Source organism: Hesperophylax consimilis, chromosome 4 (assembly GCF_061612785.1).
Source record: "Hesperophylax consimilis isolate HC1 chromosome 4, BYU_Hcon_1.0, whole genome shotgun sequence".
In the NCBI taxonomy this organism is placed as follows: domain Eukaryota; kingdom Metazoa; phylum Arthropoda; class Insecta; order Trichoptera; family Limnephilidae; genus Hesperophylax; species Hesperophylax consimilis.
The window spans coordinates 41,562,340-41,581,633 of NC_142839.1; the positions used below are offsets into that span (position 1 = coordinate 41,562,340).

Genomic DNA, 19,294 nt, shown 5'->3' on the forward strand with positions numbered 1-19,294 from the left:
TATAAAATGAGATAGTAGAAAAGGTAGATTTATTTTATCTCAAGGTTTTGATATTCTAGAAGGATGAATTAATTTGCTCACGGAATCTAAAAACCCCCCTCAAATTTGACGACTCAACTGGCCAAGTAGTTAAGATTGTTGACTCCAGAAAGTCTAGCACGGTCAATCGATAAAGCCCTATGTCAATACGATATTGACAAAATCCATCATCTATAGTCTTGTGAGCACAGTCAGAATATGATTCCTACAGTCGGTAGACAAAAATTGCTATTTTTAGCGCGGCCCCTGTGTCGGATAAGATGTCGATATGAAAAACTTTTTGGATAATGTCGTTTTTTATGCAAAATAATTGGCTTATTAATGAATCGAGGTGAACTAACTAAGCTCGTAGAACTGAAGGATTTGTAAACACGATCCGTAGACTTAATTTATTTATGTAAGACGCGATCAACACGAGAGACACAAGTTGTTAGCTAAAACTAATTACTTCAAAACAAAATAACTCCATTTTTGGTGTTAAAGACATCCGGATGGCCAATGTATATGAAAATTAATATTTCAATTGGAAATTATCAATTTATTTATATGTTTTACTTTTACTAGCCGTCTAACGTTTAAGAAGATTCATAGGGAGATGCGCCAGTGTTGCTAGGGTATATAGAGTTCTGATTTATTGTGTTTATTGCGTAAAATCGGTCTGGATATCAATAGAGCGACTGTGCTCATGAAATCGATGTATTATAATTATAAATTTATCGATTTCACTGTGCTAGACCCCAATCCATTAATTTATAGTGAAAAGCCACCATTATTATACGAAACATTGATAGATATGTCTTTAGCCGTGTTGACTATTCTTAAGTCTGAATTTAATTCTAACACTAATCGAAGGCTTATAACTTTTCAACCCTCCTCATTCCCATTTTCCAACCCTTCCACACTCCCACTAGCCTAACAACATACCTCAAAATGTCATATTCACATCTCCAGGCTGATTGGTATCTTATGCACTATTCAAATAAAAAAATAGAAAAAAAACACGAACATTTTCAGAAAATCTTAAATTAACATTTAACATCCAAACTAATATTTTAAAAACAATTTGTCTGTAAAATAATATCAGATCGTTAATATTTTCCCCTAAATAATATAATGAACTGTAAAAGAGTAAAAAATGCGAACACACATATTCAGAAAATAATGTTAATTAAAATATTTTGTGTATCCGTTTTCTTTGTCGTGACCGAATTCAAATTCATGAAACCCGTCAAAAATTCATGCTTTCACTAATCGGAAGGCTGCTCTTAAGTTGTGATCAATCGAAACAACCCTTAAATCTTCCGAGAGCAGATGTGTTTCATGAAACACTCCACCATGTTCGCGGAAGGGATCGTATTGACAGTAGTGAGTAGGTTTAAGCACAAATTCAATAACCAAAGGTTGTAAACCTAACATATCTACGTACGTATGTAAATAAAACCATTTTCACTTTATTCATGGGTCCCAATTTACAATCCCATCTGAAGTTTGGTATTATTATTTGGTAATTTTAATAGTGCCTCTTATTAAAAATATCACTTCAAAGGTGCTGTATAGTTATTGAACGATAATTTGTTTCACAGAAGCAAACACTAATAATCCAGAAAAACCTTCAACATCGTTGACACGATCAATTTAATTTGACCTTTGCAATAAAAAAAACAAATCTGCCTTTTAATCGAAGCTTTCAATAACATGTTTTACGCCATAAAGCGCAGACAAATCATATTCTTTAAACTTTAAGCTTGGTATATTTGGTAATAATTTCATTGTCATTTGAAGTCGATATAAAATGCCATTAAAATGATTTCTTTTCTGTTTTATTTGTTTCAATAGGAATACACAATCAAGATTAGAAGCTGTCAACTTAATTAGTGAGTGACGGGCGTGATGTTGGCGGAATCGGTGGCGCTGCGGACGTTTCCGGTGGCGACACTCTCCCGCCAAATCAACGGCTGAGCTCGCCCGGGCCGTGGGCTGTGGGCACCTCTTCCGGTTCCGGGACACCTGTCACTTACCGGTGACAGAGATCTTTCCACGATGGTAATATATTTTTCTTGTTTAATCCTACGTTTGTGGCCAGACGATATTTTACCAATTTACTCTTAATTTTGTTCAATTTTCTAGCCTTAGCGCTTTCGTTCTTTTTTTTAAATTTTTGGTTGTTAAAATTAAGACAAGAATAACTTAAAAATCGGTTTAAATATTTTTTTAAATTATAAAAACCAAAAGAATAATATAAACAGTTTAACTTACATTTGCCGTTGATACGATGATTATATAAGCAATTTATAATTACGTTGACTTTAAAAAGAAAATAAAAAATAGATTTTTTGTTTTTTTAATTTAGATGGTGGTTTTGTGGCGAAAAAATGCAGTGCCCTGCTGTAAATTCATAAAAAAATGGTCGATTATATAAAATTAAAACTTTTTTCATATTTTGTATTTAGATGTACTGAAAAAAAAGATTTTGTAGATTGTGGGAGCCCTTACAACTTGCTTTGTCAATGTATTCAAGATCGACCAACAGTCATTAATTTTCATTTTAAAGATATAAATAATTTACAGCGAATTTGTAGATAAAATATTCACATACATATTTTTGTCTGCAATTAGATATTTTATTTTATTTTTATTTTATTTATTAGCGTTATAAACAGTCTTTATACATGCATATATAACAGTGATCAGAGTAGTTATGTCATTGACCAATAAAATAACGACAAAACAAACCATAACAGAAAAATACATAACAACATACCTAATACAAACAATTCTGATAAAGTACATCAATTATCAAAAATGTATTAATCAATTGAAATATTTAAAAAAAAAAAAAAATGAAATATTAAGTTTTTTGGTTAAATAAGACGCAGTATCACTTTTTTACGGATGCTGTGAATTTAGCTAGGTTCGTGTTAAACACATCGATGTTTGGGCATAATCTATTGAATGTGCTACAGCTTCTTCTTATAAATACATTTTCAAGGTAATTTGTATTGCTTTTAGGAATATAAAACGTATCCATAGATCGAGTAACTCTTTTTGGACATTTTAACAATGCTATTTAATCTAATACCTATATTTATTGTATAAAAGACTTTCGCAATCTACAAAGCCCGTACAGAACGTAAATATAATGTAACAGCCGAAGAAAATATTTTAGTCCGTTGACTTATTTCATCCGCAATATAACTCGTAGAGGTGCATCTTGCATCTTTAATTGAATCCCAAACGTAGGACGTTCCGACTTCGTTACACCCACTGAACAATGCACCATCATAATACAAAGTCTGATACTTGCATTCGTGAAGCGATTGAACGGTGCAACCAGCGACAAACTTTCCTACCACACAAAACGTTACAATAAACGAATGGCGCCAGCAGCTGTAACTTTAAATTGGAATATAATTGCTAGCTACTGAAATTCCATACACAAACCAACGTAATTCTCCTTAACTTTGGTGGAGTGCAAACAGCCATGGGTATGTGTTGAACGCTGTTCCCGCTACCAGCCGTATGCGGTCCTTTGAGCAGATTGTTTAAATCTAAAATCAAACGTAACTTGAACGAACGCCATCTGCGTACCGACCGACATGCTAGTAATTAATCTTACAGCCTTAGCTCGAAGAACAGCGCTCGCTAAACATATTAATGCAATAAACAAAGATATTAGAAATAATAGGATGTACGTAGAATGTCTGAATGAGAGTCTCTCTATCAAAGGAAGGTCTGGAGCACAGATTAAGTGTATTGATTCTTAGTGAGTAGCGGCGACAGCGCGGTTAAGTAACAAGTAGTGCTCGTGCGATAGGAGATACTTTATACTTAGTGGTTATTGAAGGCTGTGATTGAGACCGAGTGCTTGCAAGATTCGATACCTAGTATCGTTGGTTTACTGGCAAAATTGACTAAGTCACTGATACACGAAATGCTGAAAGTGGACGAATTCGTTCAAAGTTATTTATTTTATTATTATATAATTTAGAATGAACCCTTGGGTCCTCATCAATACATCACATCAACTGAAATAATAAACAAAAACGTTTAAACGTGAATTTTTTTGCCTCCCGGCAACAAAAAATCTCCTGTTGTAACTATACCAATATTTTATAATTTTTTTTTGGCATTTTTTATGATCGATATCATTCGATATATGTATTTCTTCCGATGAAGCATTTGTAATATACCTATTGAAATAAAGAGTGTGTAGTGTAAAGGTATTTCGGGTATTTATTCGGGAACAGGCTTATGACGAAAGAGGAAGAAACACGCATTTATACCTTTATATTATTTTCATGCACGCATTACACACTTTTAGCCAACTCACGGGTTTGGAATCCTTACCAACTTTTTTTATCTTTTATGGTCATTAAACTAACTTTTTTGAAATCCAAAAAAATCGTAAATTAGTCTTTTTTTGTTTCATATGGTGGCGTATTTCTAAGACTTAAGGACGGGTTGTTTCGGAGTATTTGAACAATTCATCAAATTTCAACGTTCATTTCTGGGATCTGTGAAAGTCCAATTCAAGTTCTGTTATTATATCATTATAGGCTAGTTGCTTGAAAAAACTGAAATAAAAACAGAACTTGAAAAAATCTTTCACAGAACTTGAAAATGAACGTTGAAATTTGATGAATTGTTCAAATACTCCGAAACAACCCGTCCTAAGCCATTTTGAAAACATTGATTTAAACGTGCACATTAAAAATGTCTGAATATTTTGTTTTGTTTATATTTAAACTATGTATTGAGTCTGTTGCGCGGTACAAAAATGGATGGATGAATGTGGATTTTATTGTGTTTTGAGTATCCAAGAAGTATGTATTGTTGACATGTAGAAGAGTTTAATAATTGACTGAATTTGTTTCTCACGTCAATAGTATCGTTTTTATGACTACCGAATATTTATATAGAAAATGTTAAAACACATTTATATGGCAAAACATATTTTAAATCGAATAACATATTGAAATGGTAAAATATATTTGAATGGAAAAACGTGGCACTTAATTGAGTGCTCATGTCGAAAGAAGTCATTTCATGTAAATAAGTGACTTTGTGGATTTTCCTAGTAGACCAACGGTATCTAGTTTCTTGATAGATAATCCGGATACATCATTTGAGTTAACGAGGGTGGCATCTTCAAGGAGTTCTTTATTTTGGTCGTCATCTTTTTACAAAATATTAACCAATTTACTAACGTACTCTCTTTTCAGATAGTGGTAAATACTCTCAGTATCGCCCTGGTGAAAGACCTATCTTTCAGTTATATTTTGAACATTGTTTAAAATGGCTTAAAAGTGAAAAATGGCTTTCTCTTTCCCATCTTTTTCCCATCCCCACTACCTTCAGCGTTCTTCAGTTGGGGAGGCCAAAGTCTCATTGACACACGATAGTTGAGAGACGGCCTGTCCTTCAGTTGGGGAGGCCAAATTCTCACGGGCACAAGATAGTTGATAAACAGCCTCCGTGCTTCTCCTCCCCCAATTTCTTCTTCCCCATATGATTTCCCTCCCTATTATCTGTAGTTTTACAACATACGCTCTTTGGAGATGCTATAGTCTCACTGATAGTTGTGCGTTTTCATTGGCACATTTAAAAATATCCAGGGTTTTCAAACCTTCCTCTCCACGTCTCTTTTCCTTTTCCGCTACCTTCTGTTTCACAATATACCCTAATTGGGGACGCCGTGTAGCGTGTCTAACACTGGTTTGAGAGTGTTGGGACTCTTGTACGAAAGTATTTTACTAAATTTCATCACATAGAGGTAGGCAGAAGGGCTGAAACACAACACCACTATATCTTGGTATGCATTCCTTGCTTCGTTCATAATCCATTCGTCCTCAACAGTGTTCCGTTTTACCAACCCCTTAGATGAACTGACTCATAGTTATTGATTCATTTAATGATTGTGCCAAAAACGAATGTTTCTAAATGTATCTACCCAAAGTCATTCTCCTTATCACACCGTCAATACGTTTTTCAAGTGTTGTAGTAAAATGAAGATTTAACATTATATAAAATGTATTATAAGGAGGAAGATATTTCAATTCATGCTTAGAATGGGTAATTTAACAACTTTGGCGCTCTTTTAAAGTCACCCTTTTCATGGGTTGGTACCTGCTGTGTTACAAGGTTGATTTTTGATAACAAAGGACCCAGTATATATTTTTAAATTCATTGCTATTCATTTACAAAATCCTTTTCATTCTAAATTCGAATTCGCCGAGTAGGTACTTACCTAAAGTTAACTTTGCATATTCAAGGTTTCCGGTCCCTAATTGTTCTGCGCTTTAATTAGCGCGGGAACAGGAACCAAAAGAACACGTGTCCTTTTTCGAATCCTCTTACTTCTGGGAATTAAACGGGAAAACGGAGTTTATTTTATCGGATAAATTCTTATCAGAACCTTTTTTTAATTTTGTCAGGATTAAACCAAAATAATTAAAAGGGCTAATTTTGTAACGCAGATAGCTACCTGTATTATAAATTCTAGGTATATATAGAGAAACCCACTTTTAGTAGCCGATTTTGTTTTATAAACACTTTTTTATCATAAAAAATCGGCAGCAAATTAGTATTTTAAACGTATTAGTATTTTAAACGTATATGTCTGGCATACTAACATTAAAAATATTTTAAATATGGGGTAAATATTTAAAAAGTAGACGTTTTTAGAGAAAAAGGCAAATATTTGTTTTCAGTGGAAAAAGCAGTTTTTTTTTTAAATTCGACTAGCAAGAGCGAAAAACCCGTTCATACAGGTTCATAGTTTCTTAAGAACGGGTTGTTCCTCAGAATCATTCTCGTGAAATGGCTCGTATAATGAAAGAGCTACTGTTTCAGTTTTATTAAATCTCTCTTAAAACTCGCACTCACAATCCCCCCTCCTCTCACCTTGATACCTCCTCCTTAACCCTCCGTCAGGCGCACCCGGCCTGAGGGGCCACGCCATATATTTTTAGCCCCCACCTTCAACTATATTAATTCTAATACAAAATACTTGTCAGGTAGTCTTTACTAGAATCTATAAAAAGGAATTAAACCAAATATAACACAAAATAACCAGTTTATTAAACATTACCAACCATAAACTAAAATAATCAAAATAAACAATTTTCCGAAAACAGTAATCAAAATAATTGGTCAAACCGAGCTCCATAAAAGTAATAAAAGTTTTAAAGTAATAAAAATTTAAAGGTAAGGTAGGTGGTAGTCCCTACTGACTGCAGTCATAGCCAGATCGGACGATGAGGTTCCCATATCAGTAGCCGAAAAACAAGTTTGGCACAGCGCGTTTACATGGAGTAAACAGATCGGTTGATGACAACCTAAACATTCGTAATTCGTCATCCTCCTAAATTCTAATTCAAACACGCATATTTTACACTTTCGCCTTTTGGGAGGTGTTGTAGGGGATGTGGTTTTTTTTCACGTTCCTCGTGGGGAAAAAACCTTTTTAAGCGAGTTTGCAACTGAATCGGCATTTCACTTGTATTCAGACTTCGCCGAGCTAGTTGTCCGATATCGCTCTCATCGCCTAAATCTTCAACCAAAGCTGGATCTTCATCATCGAGAAGAAACTTCACCATATTATCAACATCATTGCGTTGAGAGAGATCATCTTTTCTAGCCATTTCGGCAGAAACATATGTATATTAAATGCCTGAAAAGAGGAAAACAGAAATTATAATTCAATCGGGCGCACTCTGCCTGAAAGGCCAGGGTCCAATACAGCACTTATTTCTCAAGATACTGATAAAATTCATACAGAACAGGCATAATTGAGTATAATCAACAAATGCAAATAAGAATATCCTTAAAAAACTTACCTTCAAAATTGTGACGCAATCGGGCGCAGGCGGCCTGTGAATCCAAGGAAGGGGTACGTGAGCTGCGTAAAGACCGACGACTGACTGAAGACGGGCGCCGTGTGAGGTTCCTAAAGTTAGGCGAGTAAAATGAGGGAAGAGGCGGGGGGCCGCCTTTGAGAATTGAAGAGGGAAAAAATTTCTTTCGTTGGCCTCTGAGGCCGGCTGCGCCCGACGAAGGGTTAAGCAGCCTCAAAACATCGCTCAATCGGGTGCTGAAATAGTTCTCCTGGATGTGCACAATTGGCGAGAAAGATCCTAAAAAGACAGGGGTGGGGAAATTGCGGTCAGCGTGGCTTTTGGTGCGTACTAGACAAAAAGATTTCAACGATTTTTTTTATTTATGTACACATCGATAAAAAACCATACGTGCGATACCTGGCAACGTTGTAAATACGACACTTTGTATGTGCCGATCGTTCGCCCAGCGGTCAATCGCTTTCGGGTGTGCACGCTGCTCGGCCGTTAGTGTTGTTATTTGAAATAGGAGAGAAATTATGCAAAATGGAAATAGAAATCTATGGTATGTTCTTTCAAATTTAAAATAACATTCATAATTAATAAAAAATAGTAAAAAAGTATCAATATTTACAATAAATTTCAAAAGTTTGGTTAAACTTTCAAAATCGTGTACCGATTTGTACCACCAAATGAAACTGGTTTCATATAAAACCATTCTTTATGTATAATATCTGATATAATTTTTTTGCTCAAACTTGCTCTTTTGTCTCCCTTAAATGCATACTGTTGCAAAACGGCAACATACCGTTCAAACCATCTTTAACTCTTTGGTGTATACTTAATGCATGCCGTTTTAGAATTATCAAGTTCACGGTAATATATTTTATCGAGTGGCATCACCTTTTTTTTCTTTCGCGAATGTCAAATGTCACTTTTTCTTTAACAAAGTGAAGATTCTCAAAAATTGGTTGGAGGTTAGAATTACAATTTGGTTTTGCTGTTATTATTTTGATTTTCTTAGGTAAGTAGATACAATAATACAATACTTATATGTAATAACTCGTTTTTTTCCGGTACACTTATTAGTTTTGAGAATTTTTTTTAGGTTTTTTATTTTTTTTTCATACGTAAGTTGTTCATATTATTTTTTATTTAATACATGGTGTTGTAAATCTGCAACAATTTTTTTTTAATCAAATATCATTAAAAAATTACAAAAAAAAGAAATTCTTCATATTTCCTTGCATATGCATGTAAATATCTACAAACTATATGTTTTTCCAGAAAAAACAATAAATCATGCATTTAAGGGTTCAGAGCCGTTTATCGTTTGGATATTTTGGAGATTCTAGAAGTAAAGGGCACGTCAAAGTTGAATTGTGCTGCAATACGGCTACAATATATATTATGTTTTATATATTCATAAACATACATTTATTGAAGAAAAACAGTTTTACAAGCCCTGAAGATAGTTTACTTGAGAAAAACGACGCTTCGTTTCTATTAATATTTCATAGAAAATGGATTGAAGTTGGAAGAAGTACATTAAAATCGAAGTTTAAACACGCAAAATGGCTTAATACTGCTTTTATTCTTCCTTTAGTAACGCGTGATGAGGGAATACGTGGTAACCCAGAAAAAAATTAGGTCAAAAAGCAAAACAAGTAAAATTAAATGTCTTCTAAATTCTCGAAGCCCACAAGAACTCTCTCATGCTACTCAAATCAGCTTGAGGTCATATGGAAAGCGGGATGCTGCCAAACGAGCTGTAGCTAAGATGAAAATTATCATGAAGGATCACAATTTAAAACCAATCCCATATCCACCCCGGGAAACTCTAGCTTTCGTAATTAATAATAAATTCACCAAGCAGCAATATTTTAATTTACAAAATGGGATAAATGAACGGAGAGCAAATATTTATTCCTCATGCAAAAAAAAATCAAGGATGAGTGTTAGTGTTTTGATGTTTTTGAATTTCATACTCGAAAAATATCACGTATCTTCACAAATGAAAATTTTGTTTCGAGCACTAATTATAAATTTGGATCCTATATAATCACAATATAAACAAAACATTCCGATGTGTTACCTAGTGGTATCTTAAAACTATTATGGATTCCAGAAGTTTCAGCGAAGAAAATACAGAAGTTTGTTAACAAATCCAGTGTTGGAACATTAGCATTTAATAATAGTGATGATAGCGACTCGGCCAGTAGTTCATAAGCAAAAAATGTTATTCGGTTTTGTTCTTTTATTATGTTAAAATAATAATTTTAACTAATAAATTAAAATGAGTACTTCGTTGTGACTTAATCAAACCATTGTAGGTACTATACACATTTTATTAGTAATTAATTTTGTTTTAAAAATTCTGTAACAATGGCTAAAGTAAATGTATATTTTTTAAAGTATTTTTTTTATTAAATTTTGACCCTTTTGCATCAAATGCCATGAAAAAATATTTTTGTCTAGCTAGACCAGGATTTGTGACCACTGTGCGTCGTGCTGAAGTCACCGCAAAACAAAACAAAAAAACGGAACGCGATGGTGGTTTTATTTTTAATTTAACTTAAGTAAATATGGAATCATTTTCGTTTGGAACCAGTCTTGGGTTCAGAATTCAAGAGTACAATTGCAGTTGCAGACCATGTGCCAAGAAAGTTGTAGGAAAACAGTTTTAGGTTTTTTTTCTTTACAAGAACAATATACATAAAAATACATCGCAAAAGCGATTAAAAAATTATGAAAATTTGACTTTGGTTAAAGTGCGATTTTATCTGCTGACGAAATTTGAAGAAGACCGTTCTTATGTTGTGAGTGGAGTGTACAATTCTAGTTGTGCAAGCAAAACAATGCTGTAAAATTCGGTGGAATTTGCATATTTTTTTGTGTTATCCTAATTAGAGCTGAGACTTGCATACGTATTTGTTATTAAATCATAACAAGTTTTATGTTAAGAATGTAATCTGCTGACATATTTCGAAGGAAATCATTCACGTTTTCAGTTCACGCTGCAAAATTAGGTGGAAAACCATTTGCTTGTTCTGCGTATAAAAATAAATTATTTAAGCTTTTGGAATCTTATGCAGAATCACTCGTCTTGTGTTTTAACGTAAATTTTTTCGAGATGCGGACTCACCTGCTAACTCAATTTGTGGTAAACCATTCCAATTAAAGTTACAATTTTTTAATTAGTCATTTTCTATCGTTTGAGTACACTTTTACTCTTTTTTTCAAAAAAATGGGTATGCTCTTCCCAGAATGTCTAAATGCGCCCCGCGGGTGATACCGCAAACATCAAAATGGCCCCTGACGGTAAAAAGTTCTTCCCACCCCTTCTTTAAGATAAAATTGCCTAGTATATTTTATTCAAAACTTAATTTTGGCCTCAAATTGGTATTTTTAATCAAAAAGTATAGCAAATATCAACAGTTCAAAAGTTTAAAAATAATTTTTGTTATAAATTATAAAAACAGGTCCATTAAATAAATCGAGTTTTCATGATATTAAAGGCAACTTTGGCAATAATTTTTATTATGAGTTATTGTCAATTAATTTTAAACCAATTTTTCCCATCGACAACGAATAATTGCACAATAAAAGAGTCTTAAAAATGCAAATATTTAAATTTCAATTAAAAATGACCAATTTGCGCAGGAAAACAAATTGGTCGAAAATAATTTAAAATATAAAACCGAAAAAACGCTAGATGTAAGATTTGTAGGAATAACTTAATAAGTAAAACCTCAAATTGTAATATTTAATCATTGAAGACAATATTAGCGATTCTTAAAAGAAAATTGAAACAGAAAATCAGAAAAAAGATACGGTCGCATCTAGGAATTAAACCCAGGATCTTAACATTGCTGGGGCGCTGCTCAGCTGATTGGGAATGGCTAAAATTGTCTTGAATGATATTACAATTTGAGGTTTTACTCATTAAATAAACCAAAAACTAAAAATATTCATCCTTGACTTGCAGAAAGGTCAATGGATGTCGCACATATTTTTGTTTTATTCAAGATACTATCTAGATTGATTGCATTTAGTTCGGGAAGAATCTTGCAATCATACATATATGTAGCCAATTAAAATAAGCGTTAAGAAAATGAAGATAAAGTTTTATCATCAAGTAAGGGAATATTTTTAAAAAGCTATTTAAATTGACAGTATTACAATATTTTGCACTTTAACAGTATTTTGTCGGCTGAAAGATAAAATTTATTTTCGATTTTTTTTAAATATTTTGTGCCTACATACTGTGTGGATCAAATACAACAATATTTTTTTATTTATATGTGTATTTTGAACAGTAATTTCCTGCACTATTTACGAGTATAATTTCGTAAATATTGTTATGTATGTATGTAAAAGCCTTAATAGGCGTAAAATAAATAAAAAATGTTGGTAGTTCTTAGTCGAAGTATGATACAGTTAAATATAACCGAAAGAAACAGGGTTCGTTTAGAGCAGCTCTCCGGCAAGGCTAAGGTCATGCTTAAGATTTTATATCATCATATTTACGTAGGAGATAAAACAAAATTATATTTTTAAATGAAAACTGGCAACTAAATGAAACTGGCAAAGAATTTCCAAAGTTTACTGTAAAGTCATTAAAAATCGATTTCGTTTATGGCCTATAAAACAAAAATAATAAATACTAGATATTTCCTACAGGCTACAGGTACCTTGTGATTTAAAAAAAGTTCATTCAATTTCGTTGTTCATTTTGGCCTCAAATTCAAAATTACGTTTTGTATGAAAAGGGCCTCGTAGCCGTGAACCACTTAAGAAATGAAGACTTAAAGATTTTTTTTAACAATTTTTGTTCACCAATTTTGCTTTGGCCCCAAAATTAACAAAAAACCGGTATTCTTTAAAATATATTAAAAAAACCACCTATTTAGGCGAGACCCCCATAAACTAGGACCGTTGAATATTAGTTTAAATAATAATCGTTAGTTGACAGCGCCTCGCGACTCACCCCGCCACCAGTAATTTGTTGGAGGGCTGTGTTGCCCGATCGTTTAATAAACTTTTATTATAGTCACGGCTCCAAGTTCTTGCTCGGAAAGTTCGCCGGGTCACGACCCTTACAGTCAATTCGACTAAAGTTCACTTTTCATCGCCCTACGTGAAAATTGTATGATGTACGGTTTATTTCTGCTCCAGTCTATACAGCGTGGAACTGGCAAACGGTTGGGGGACTTCGATTGTTCGAGGCGTGAAGGTCGTAGGTTCATTGTCACAAATGATGTGTATATCAAGAGTTACAAGTAAAACGTAACTGGTTGCTATTTCGAAACAAATGGATGGTTTAGTGTCTTAATGTATTAATATATTGTCAAATGTAAATTCCAAAGAATTTATAAAACACAAGAGAATATTCATTATAGGCATTATTATCTTTTCATTGCTTCTCAACTTTCAAATATTAAAAGTAATCTCATTACATATGATTATAGTAATTTATTTTGGTGTATTATGCCGTATTGCGATACCTCCTTTTTTAGCCAACGTTTTGGACATCATTACAGTGTCCATCAACAAGGCAGATGTGCAAAGATTATGGTTAAGTTTGTTCTTATGCTTTTTGAATCAAGTAACAAAATATGAGATTTGATTGTTGTCGTAGTGACCATAAACGGCAATTGATTATTGTTTAAATCTCAAAATAATTTATTTTATAATATTTTGTGTTTTATTTTCAAAAGTGTTATTTATACACACACACCAAATATCTTAATCTGAGTCTTTCCGCATCCAAAATCTTCTAAAAATTTTAGTGTTGTATGAATCAAGATGCGTACAATATTTTCAAAGTGAAATAATTGGTGAGATAACAAATATATAAAACGTTAACGAGTGTCGAACTTTAAGACATCTATTTTGTTAGTTGAATATTAAAAACATTTCTTATCCACGAAACTAGAATTGAAGTAGGAGTACCGCCATAGAATTCAATTATTTAAAGCACTACCCTTCCTCTCCATAAAACTACGTAGCTCATTTCACGTCGTACCATTTTGTAGATAGTGCTAAATACTTGCCTTCGAGATACATCATCGCGTCGGGCTGTGCTGTCTGTCCATATAGTTTAATGCGTTTTCCACACCGTGGTGGAAACGCCATGAGAATGCGGGCGTAAAAACTACGTCGTAAATAAACCCGGCAAACACCAGAACGGTACAAAAACACAAGTGTAAAGGCACCTTAATAAATAAATGTTTAAACATACAAAACACAAGCAATGAAATCTTTGTTGCTAAGCAAGAAATAAGATCGAAAGGATTACTTTCAGAAAAAAATTAAAAGTAATGGATTATTTCGAAGTTTTTTATTATTGTGATTTTACATTTCATCATCAGATAACTAGATAACACTTCCGTGTCAAATATAACTTTTTTATGTTGAAACTTTATTTTCTGATTATCGTATTTTACTTAAATTTGATTAATTTTCCTACTATGTTGACACAACTATATGCATCTCCCTCTATCATAAATTCCTGCAATACCTCACCCAACCTGTTATCTCATTACCTGTCCCTGCCTGACACTTTGGAACACCTACTTCAGGGACAATTGAAACAATTTATTGATATCTCATCAGTCTGTTAAAAATACTGGGATAGTGAACATGTTCCTTTAGTATGCATAATATTTAGAGTACGGAAACCTTGTGCAATGATTACCACCCGCGATGTTACTCAGAACCAAAATTGAGATTTGCGACAAGATGTATTTCAGTAAGTCAGAATTTCTTCCAATCAAATCAATTTTAAAAAGTATTGATTACAGTCCACCTCAAACGGATCCGCTTACAATATTGCGACTACATACTATTTGTGACAATACGTGAATAAATCGACCTCTTCGTGAAGAAATAGGTTGCTCTTACCAACCGAAATCAGATTTTTTTTAAATCTATACATTCGTGGAAGTATTGTATTTTTCATAATAAAAGATACTAAAGAGAACGTAAAATTTGTGAAATACAGAAAAACGTCAAAAAAATATAACATTGTAAATGTTTGAGGTAATTTTTAACTTACAGTTATTTATTTTTTTTAAAATTTAAAGCATGATTGTTAAAATGATTTTTTCCCAGATTGTGTTACATTTTGGAGTTTTCATGTATTTTTTGTAATTTATTTAAAAATATATGAACATAATTGATAACAAGTATATAATTCAAACGAAAAAATAGTAATATTTAATTTTTGTGATTATGAATTTAAATACAAGGTGTTAAGGGGCGGGCTTACTTTATTTTATTTTATTTTTGTTTATTGCAGAAACAAACAGTACATAATTACATAGATGCCAATAGTTACAAAGTTATAAAAGTTAGTATAATAATTGGTACCAATGACATGTCGCTGACATATATACATAGGAGGTATATAATACATTTACGGTTAAGTTACATTTTTAAGTTAAGTTAATTAGTGTGCTGGGGAAGGAGAGAGGTGTGTGTGAGTGTTTGTGTGTGTGTACGTGTGCGTGTGTGTCTGTGTGTGGTTGTATGTGTTATGTTGGCGAATTTAGTGTGCTAAAAAAGTTTTTCTTAAATAGAGGGAGAGAATCAAAAAATATATCGGTACTTGTGCTTGTTTGAATTGAGTTGAATGTTTGAAGGATGCGAGAAATAGGGGAATTGGCTGCAGCGTTTCTATTATTACTAGTTGTGTAAAAAGGTTGGTGTGTCGAGTTCTTTTAGATGGGGTGTTAAAATTTATTTGGGATAGAAGTTCTGAGCAGTCTATTTCGTTGTGTATTATTTTATGGAGAAATGTCATGTCAGCTACCGTTCGCCTGGATTTCAGGGATTGGAGAGTGCAGATATAATTATTGTTGTATTTATAACCTAGGTATTTAATAAATTTATTTTGTATGCGCTCTATATTATTGACATAGTAAGTGTATTTGGGATTCCAGACAGGCGATGCATATTCCAGTGTACTTCTGACTAGTGACGAATAAAGCATTACTAGCGTACGTGGATTTTTAAATAATTTACTCAGACGCAGTATGAAACCTAAAATTTTGTAAGATCTAGCAGTGATTGAAGAAATGTGCGTATTAAATATAAGTTTACTATCTACGTAGACTCCAAGGTCCTTACATTCGGTTTTTGAGATCACGGGTTCATCGCGGAGTGAATAGGGAAAGTTAATTATATGCTTGTTTCTGTTGAAGGACATAGTGTGGCATTTTGAAACATTGAGGTCCAAATAATTAGCTGTGCAGTAGTTGCAGAGCCTATCTAAGTCACTTTGTAGCTCTCTACAGTCCGATAAAGAGATGACCGTTTTATAAATTTTCATGTCATCTGCAAACATTAAAAATTTTGAGTGTTGGAAACATGAGCCTATGTCGTTTAAGTATATATTAAAGAAAAGCGGACCAAGATGGGAACCCTGAGGAACGCCCGAGGTTGCGTTTATTATTTTGGATAAGACACCATTTATTGAGATAACTTGACTACGATTACTAATGTATGACTTAATCCATCTAAATAAATCACCGTGTATTGCAAGACGAGTAAGTTTATTTAAAAGAATTGAGTGAATAACGCGGTCGAATGCCTTTGAAAAATCGGTGTACATAGCATCGACCTGTACCCTTTCGTCCATATTGCTGTGCAAATAATTGACAAATAGGACCAGGTTAGATGTAGTAGACCGGTTTTTCATGAATCCGTGTTGGTTGTGTGTAATTGCTGTAGCGATAGTCGGGTAGAGTTGGTCGTAAACGATTTTTTCAAGAATTTTACTTAAGATAGGAAGTTGAGAGATAGGTCTATAATTTGTAACGTCATGTTTATCGCCTTTTTTATAAATAGGAGTTATTACGGCAGATTTCCACTTATGAGGAAACGTTCCTTCACTTATTGATTTTTTGAAAATTGCGCTGACCGGAATAGTGATATATTTACTACAGTTACGTATGAAGATACCAGGCAAACTATCTAAACCAGGTCCTTTGTTAATGTCAATGGATGAAAGATATTTGTAGGTGATGTCTTCATTGATTTTAATTGAGTTTATGGCTATATTATTTAGCGGATCAGGTTTGTTAACATCAGGTGCTAAATTTGGGGTATGATCAGTGAAGACGGTAGAGAAATAGTCAGCAAACAGGTCAGTGATCTCTTTACTGTTGTGTGCAATTTTAGAGCCGTATGTTAGGTGTTCCGGCATGTAGGGAGATTTTCTTTGCGTTTTGACAAAGCTCCATATTTTTTTTGTATTATTTTGTATGGCGTGTTCTAAGTGTGAAATATAATTGTGGTATGTGAGAGTAGCGATTTTCTTTTGTCTTTTTCGGAGCAGTGAAAAGGTTTGGTAATCTAGTGGGTTCTTGTGGCGTTTCCAGGCTCGAAAGAACTTCAGCTTTTCTTTTGTAATGTTAATAAGAGCCGATGAGTACCACGCTGGGAAATTGTTTGGTTTCAGAACTTTCTTTGGAACAAAGTCATCTATCAAGGCGTCGATGATTAGGTAAAAGCTGTTAACCGCGGTGTTAACGTCCTGTGCGTTTAAAACAGAAGACCAGTCAGTTTTTGACAGAGCGTCATTGACTATGTCATAGTTGACTTTATTGAATAACTTGATCGTCTGGGGTGAGGAAGTGGTTGTGGGGGCGTAAATATTGAGTTCAATTATTAAGGATGTGTGATGTGCATCTTCCGGAACCAGAGGAGAGTCAGCAGGAGAGACGCAGACTGTGGTGTTACAGAGCACTAGGTCAAGTGTTCTACCGTACCTGTTTGGAATGTGGTTGTATTGTTTTAAATCCGAATAAGATAGACAGTTAAGGAGGGTGGTGGAGCAGATGTCCCATTACCAGTACCACGGGGATGATATGCGGTGTTCCAGCTGATGTTAGGCATGTTGTAATCGCCAATTAATAGAAAGATATCGTTTGGATAGTTTGTGGTTAAGTCGGAAATTCTGGACGTATGACTGTTGAGAAAGGATAAACGCTGAGTATTTGATAGCTTTGGACCGACTCCGGGTAAGTACGAACAACAGATGTGAATATTGGATTTACGGCGTTTTGGGTCTTTTAATGCTAGTGAAATCCAAATGTCTTCAGCTTCCGAGCTCCACGACTCGCGTGAGTGAACAGTAAATTTTTTTTTTATAGCAATTGCGACACCACCTCCTTTGATTTTACCCGTTAGGGGCGTGTCTCTATCTTTTCTGTAAATATTATACCTGGGGTCGAAGAGCTCGTTTTCAGATATGCTGTCTACTAACCATGTTTCAGTAATTAAAATTATATCGAATTCATTTGACAAAACATTATGATAAAACTCTTTCGTTTTACTGCAAAGGCCACGCGCGTTTTGATAAAAAAATTATTAATTTTTCTGACATAAGAGGGCGAAGTAAATTACCGATTTATTGTTGTCTGCCACAAGTCCACTGGGATATGCATTAGGCGAGTGTAACGCTTGATAATATATTGAATGTGCAAGTGTGTAGGTATGATTGTTAAACATTTTAGCGGCTGTTATGGATAGAATGAGTGTATTGTTGTGATGTGTTGTGAGCGTGGGAGTAAAGGATGGATAGTTATGATTTAATGAGTTATAAAAGAAGTAAGTAGACAAGGTAGAGGGTTTTGTAGTTATAACAAGTTTTATAATTGAGCCAGGCCAGATATTAGGATTGCGGGAGAGGTATCGTTCTTCCTTATGTATATTTTGGAGTTTCGCACCCATAAAAAATTGAAATTGTTAGCGTTTTTAAACTCTTTCGCGGAACGTAATAGATATTTATTTTTTCTTGTAAGTTGGTCGTTAATAAATATTTTCCCTCCGGCTAAACCTATGCTACTGCAATCGAGTCCTTTCTTCTTCTTGATGGCGGCAATCAGTTCGTCCTTCAGTTTCTTGCTAACAAGTTTGGCCACAATGTTTCGGGGGCGGGTATCGCGAGGAGTAGCAAGTCCGGAACCATCGGGTAGAGGATGTAGGCGTATTTTTACCCTGCTGGCGTAAACAATGTCTTCTCTGTTTATCTTTTGTCCCACTTTGGTTGCAATTTTAATAATCGTGTCGGCAATGTCTTCGTTGGTATTTTCAGAGATGCCGAAGATTTCGATGTTTTTTTCGAGCAGCTGTTGGTCGTGGTTATTATTCCTTTTGTCTAGGTGGTTAACTATTTTCGTAAGCTCCGCAATCTCGCCTTCGAGCCTAATTGATTTTGTTTTTTCTTCTTTAAGGTCCAGGTCCATTGTTTTTAGTTTTCCTTCATAATCATCGATTTTTTTTGACATGTAGTCTATTGTTTTTATGAGGTCCCTTATTTCGGATTTAAAAGACATTTGAAAACTATCAAATTTTAAGTCGATGTGCTTCAGTATTTCGGAGTCCTCGGACTGCAGCTTCTTAGGAGGCAT

The 19,294-nt window shown here is 33.9% G+C and overlaps 1 protein-coding gene across 1 annotated transcript; it reads right to left on the reverse strand.

Annotated features, from left to right (window-relative positions):
• Nucleotides 1-17,698: 17,698 nt before the first annotated feature.
• On the reverse strand, nucleotides 17,699-19,294 carry LOC149424728 (uncharacterized). Its single transcript, XM_089631098.1, has 2 exons — nucleotides 18,730-19,294; nucleotides 17,699-17,763 (listed from the first exon to the last, which is right to left on the reverse strand). Exons 1-2 carry the CDS (start codon nucleotides 19,292-19,294, stop codon nucleotides 17,699-17,701), a joined length of 630 nt encoding a protein of 209 aa, XP_089487224.1.

Coding starts and splice junctions, on each gene's coding strand:
- LOC149424728 (XM_089631098.1), bottom strand. CDS start 19,294: ATGCCTCCTAAGAAGCTGCAGTCCGAGGACTCCGAAATACTGAAGCAC. Junction 17,764..18,729: donor GAAGAAAGGACTCGATTGCA/GTAGCATAGGTT, acceptor GCCTAACATCAG/CTGGAACACCGCATATCATC.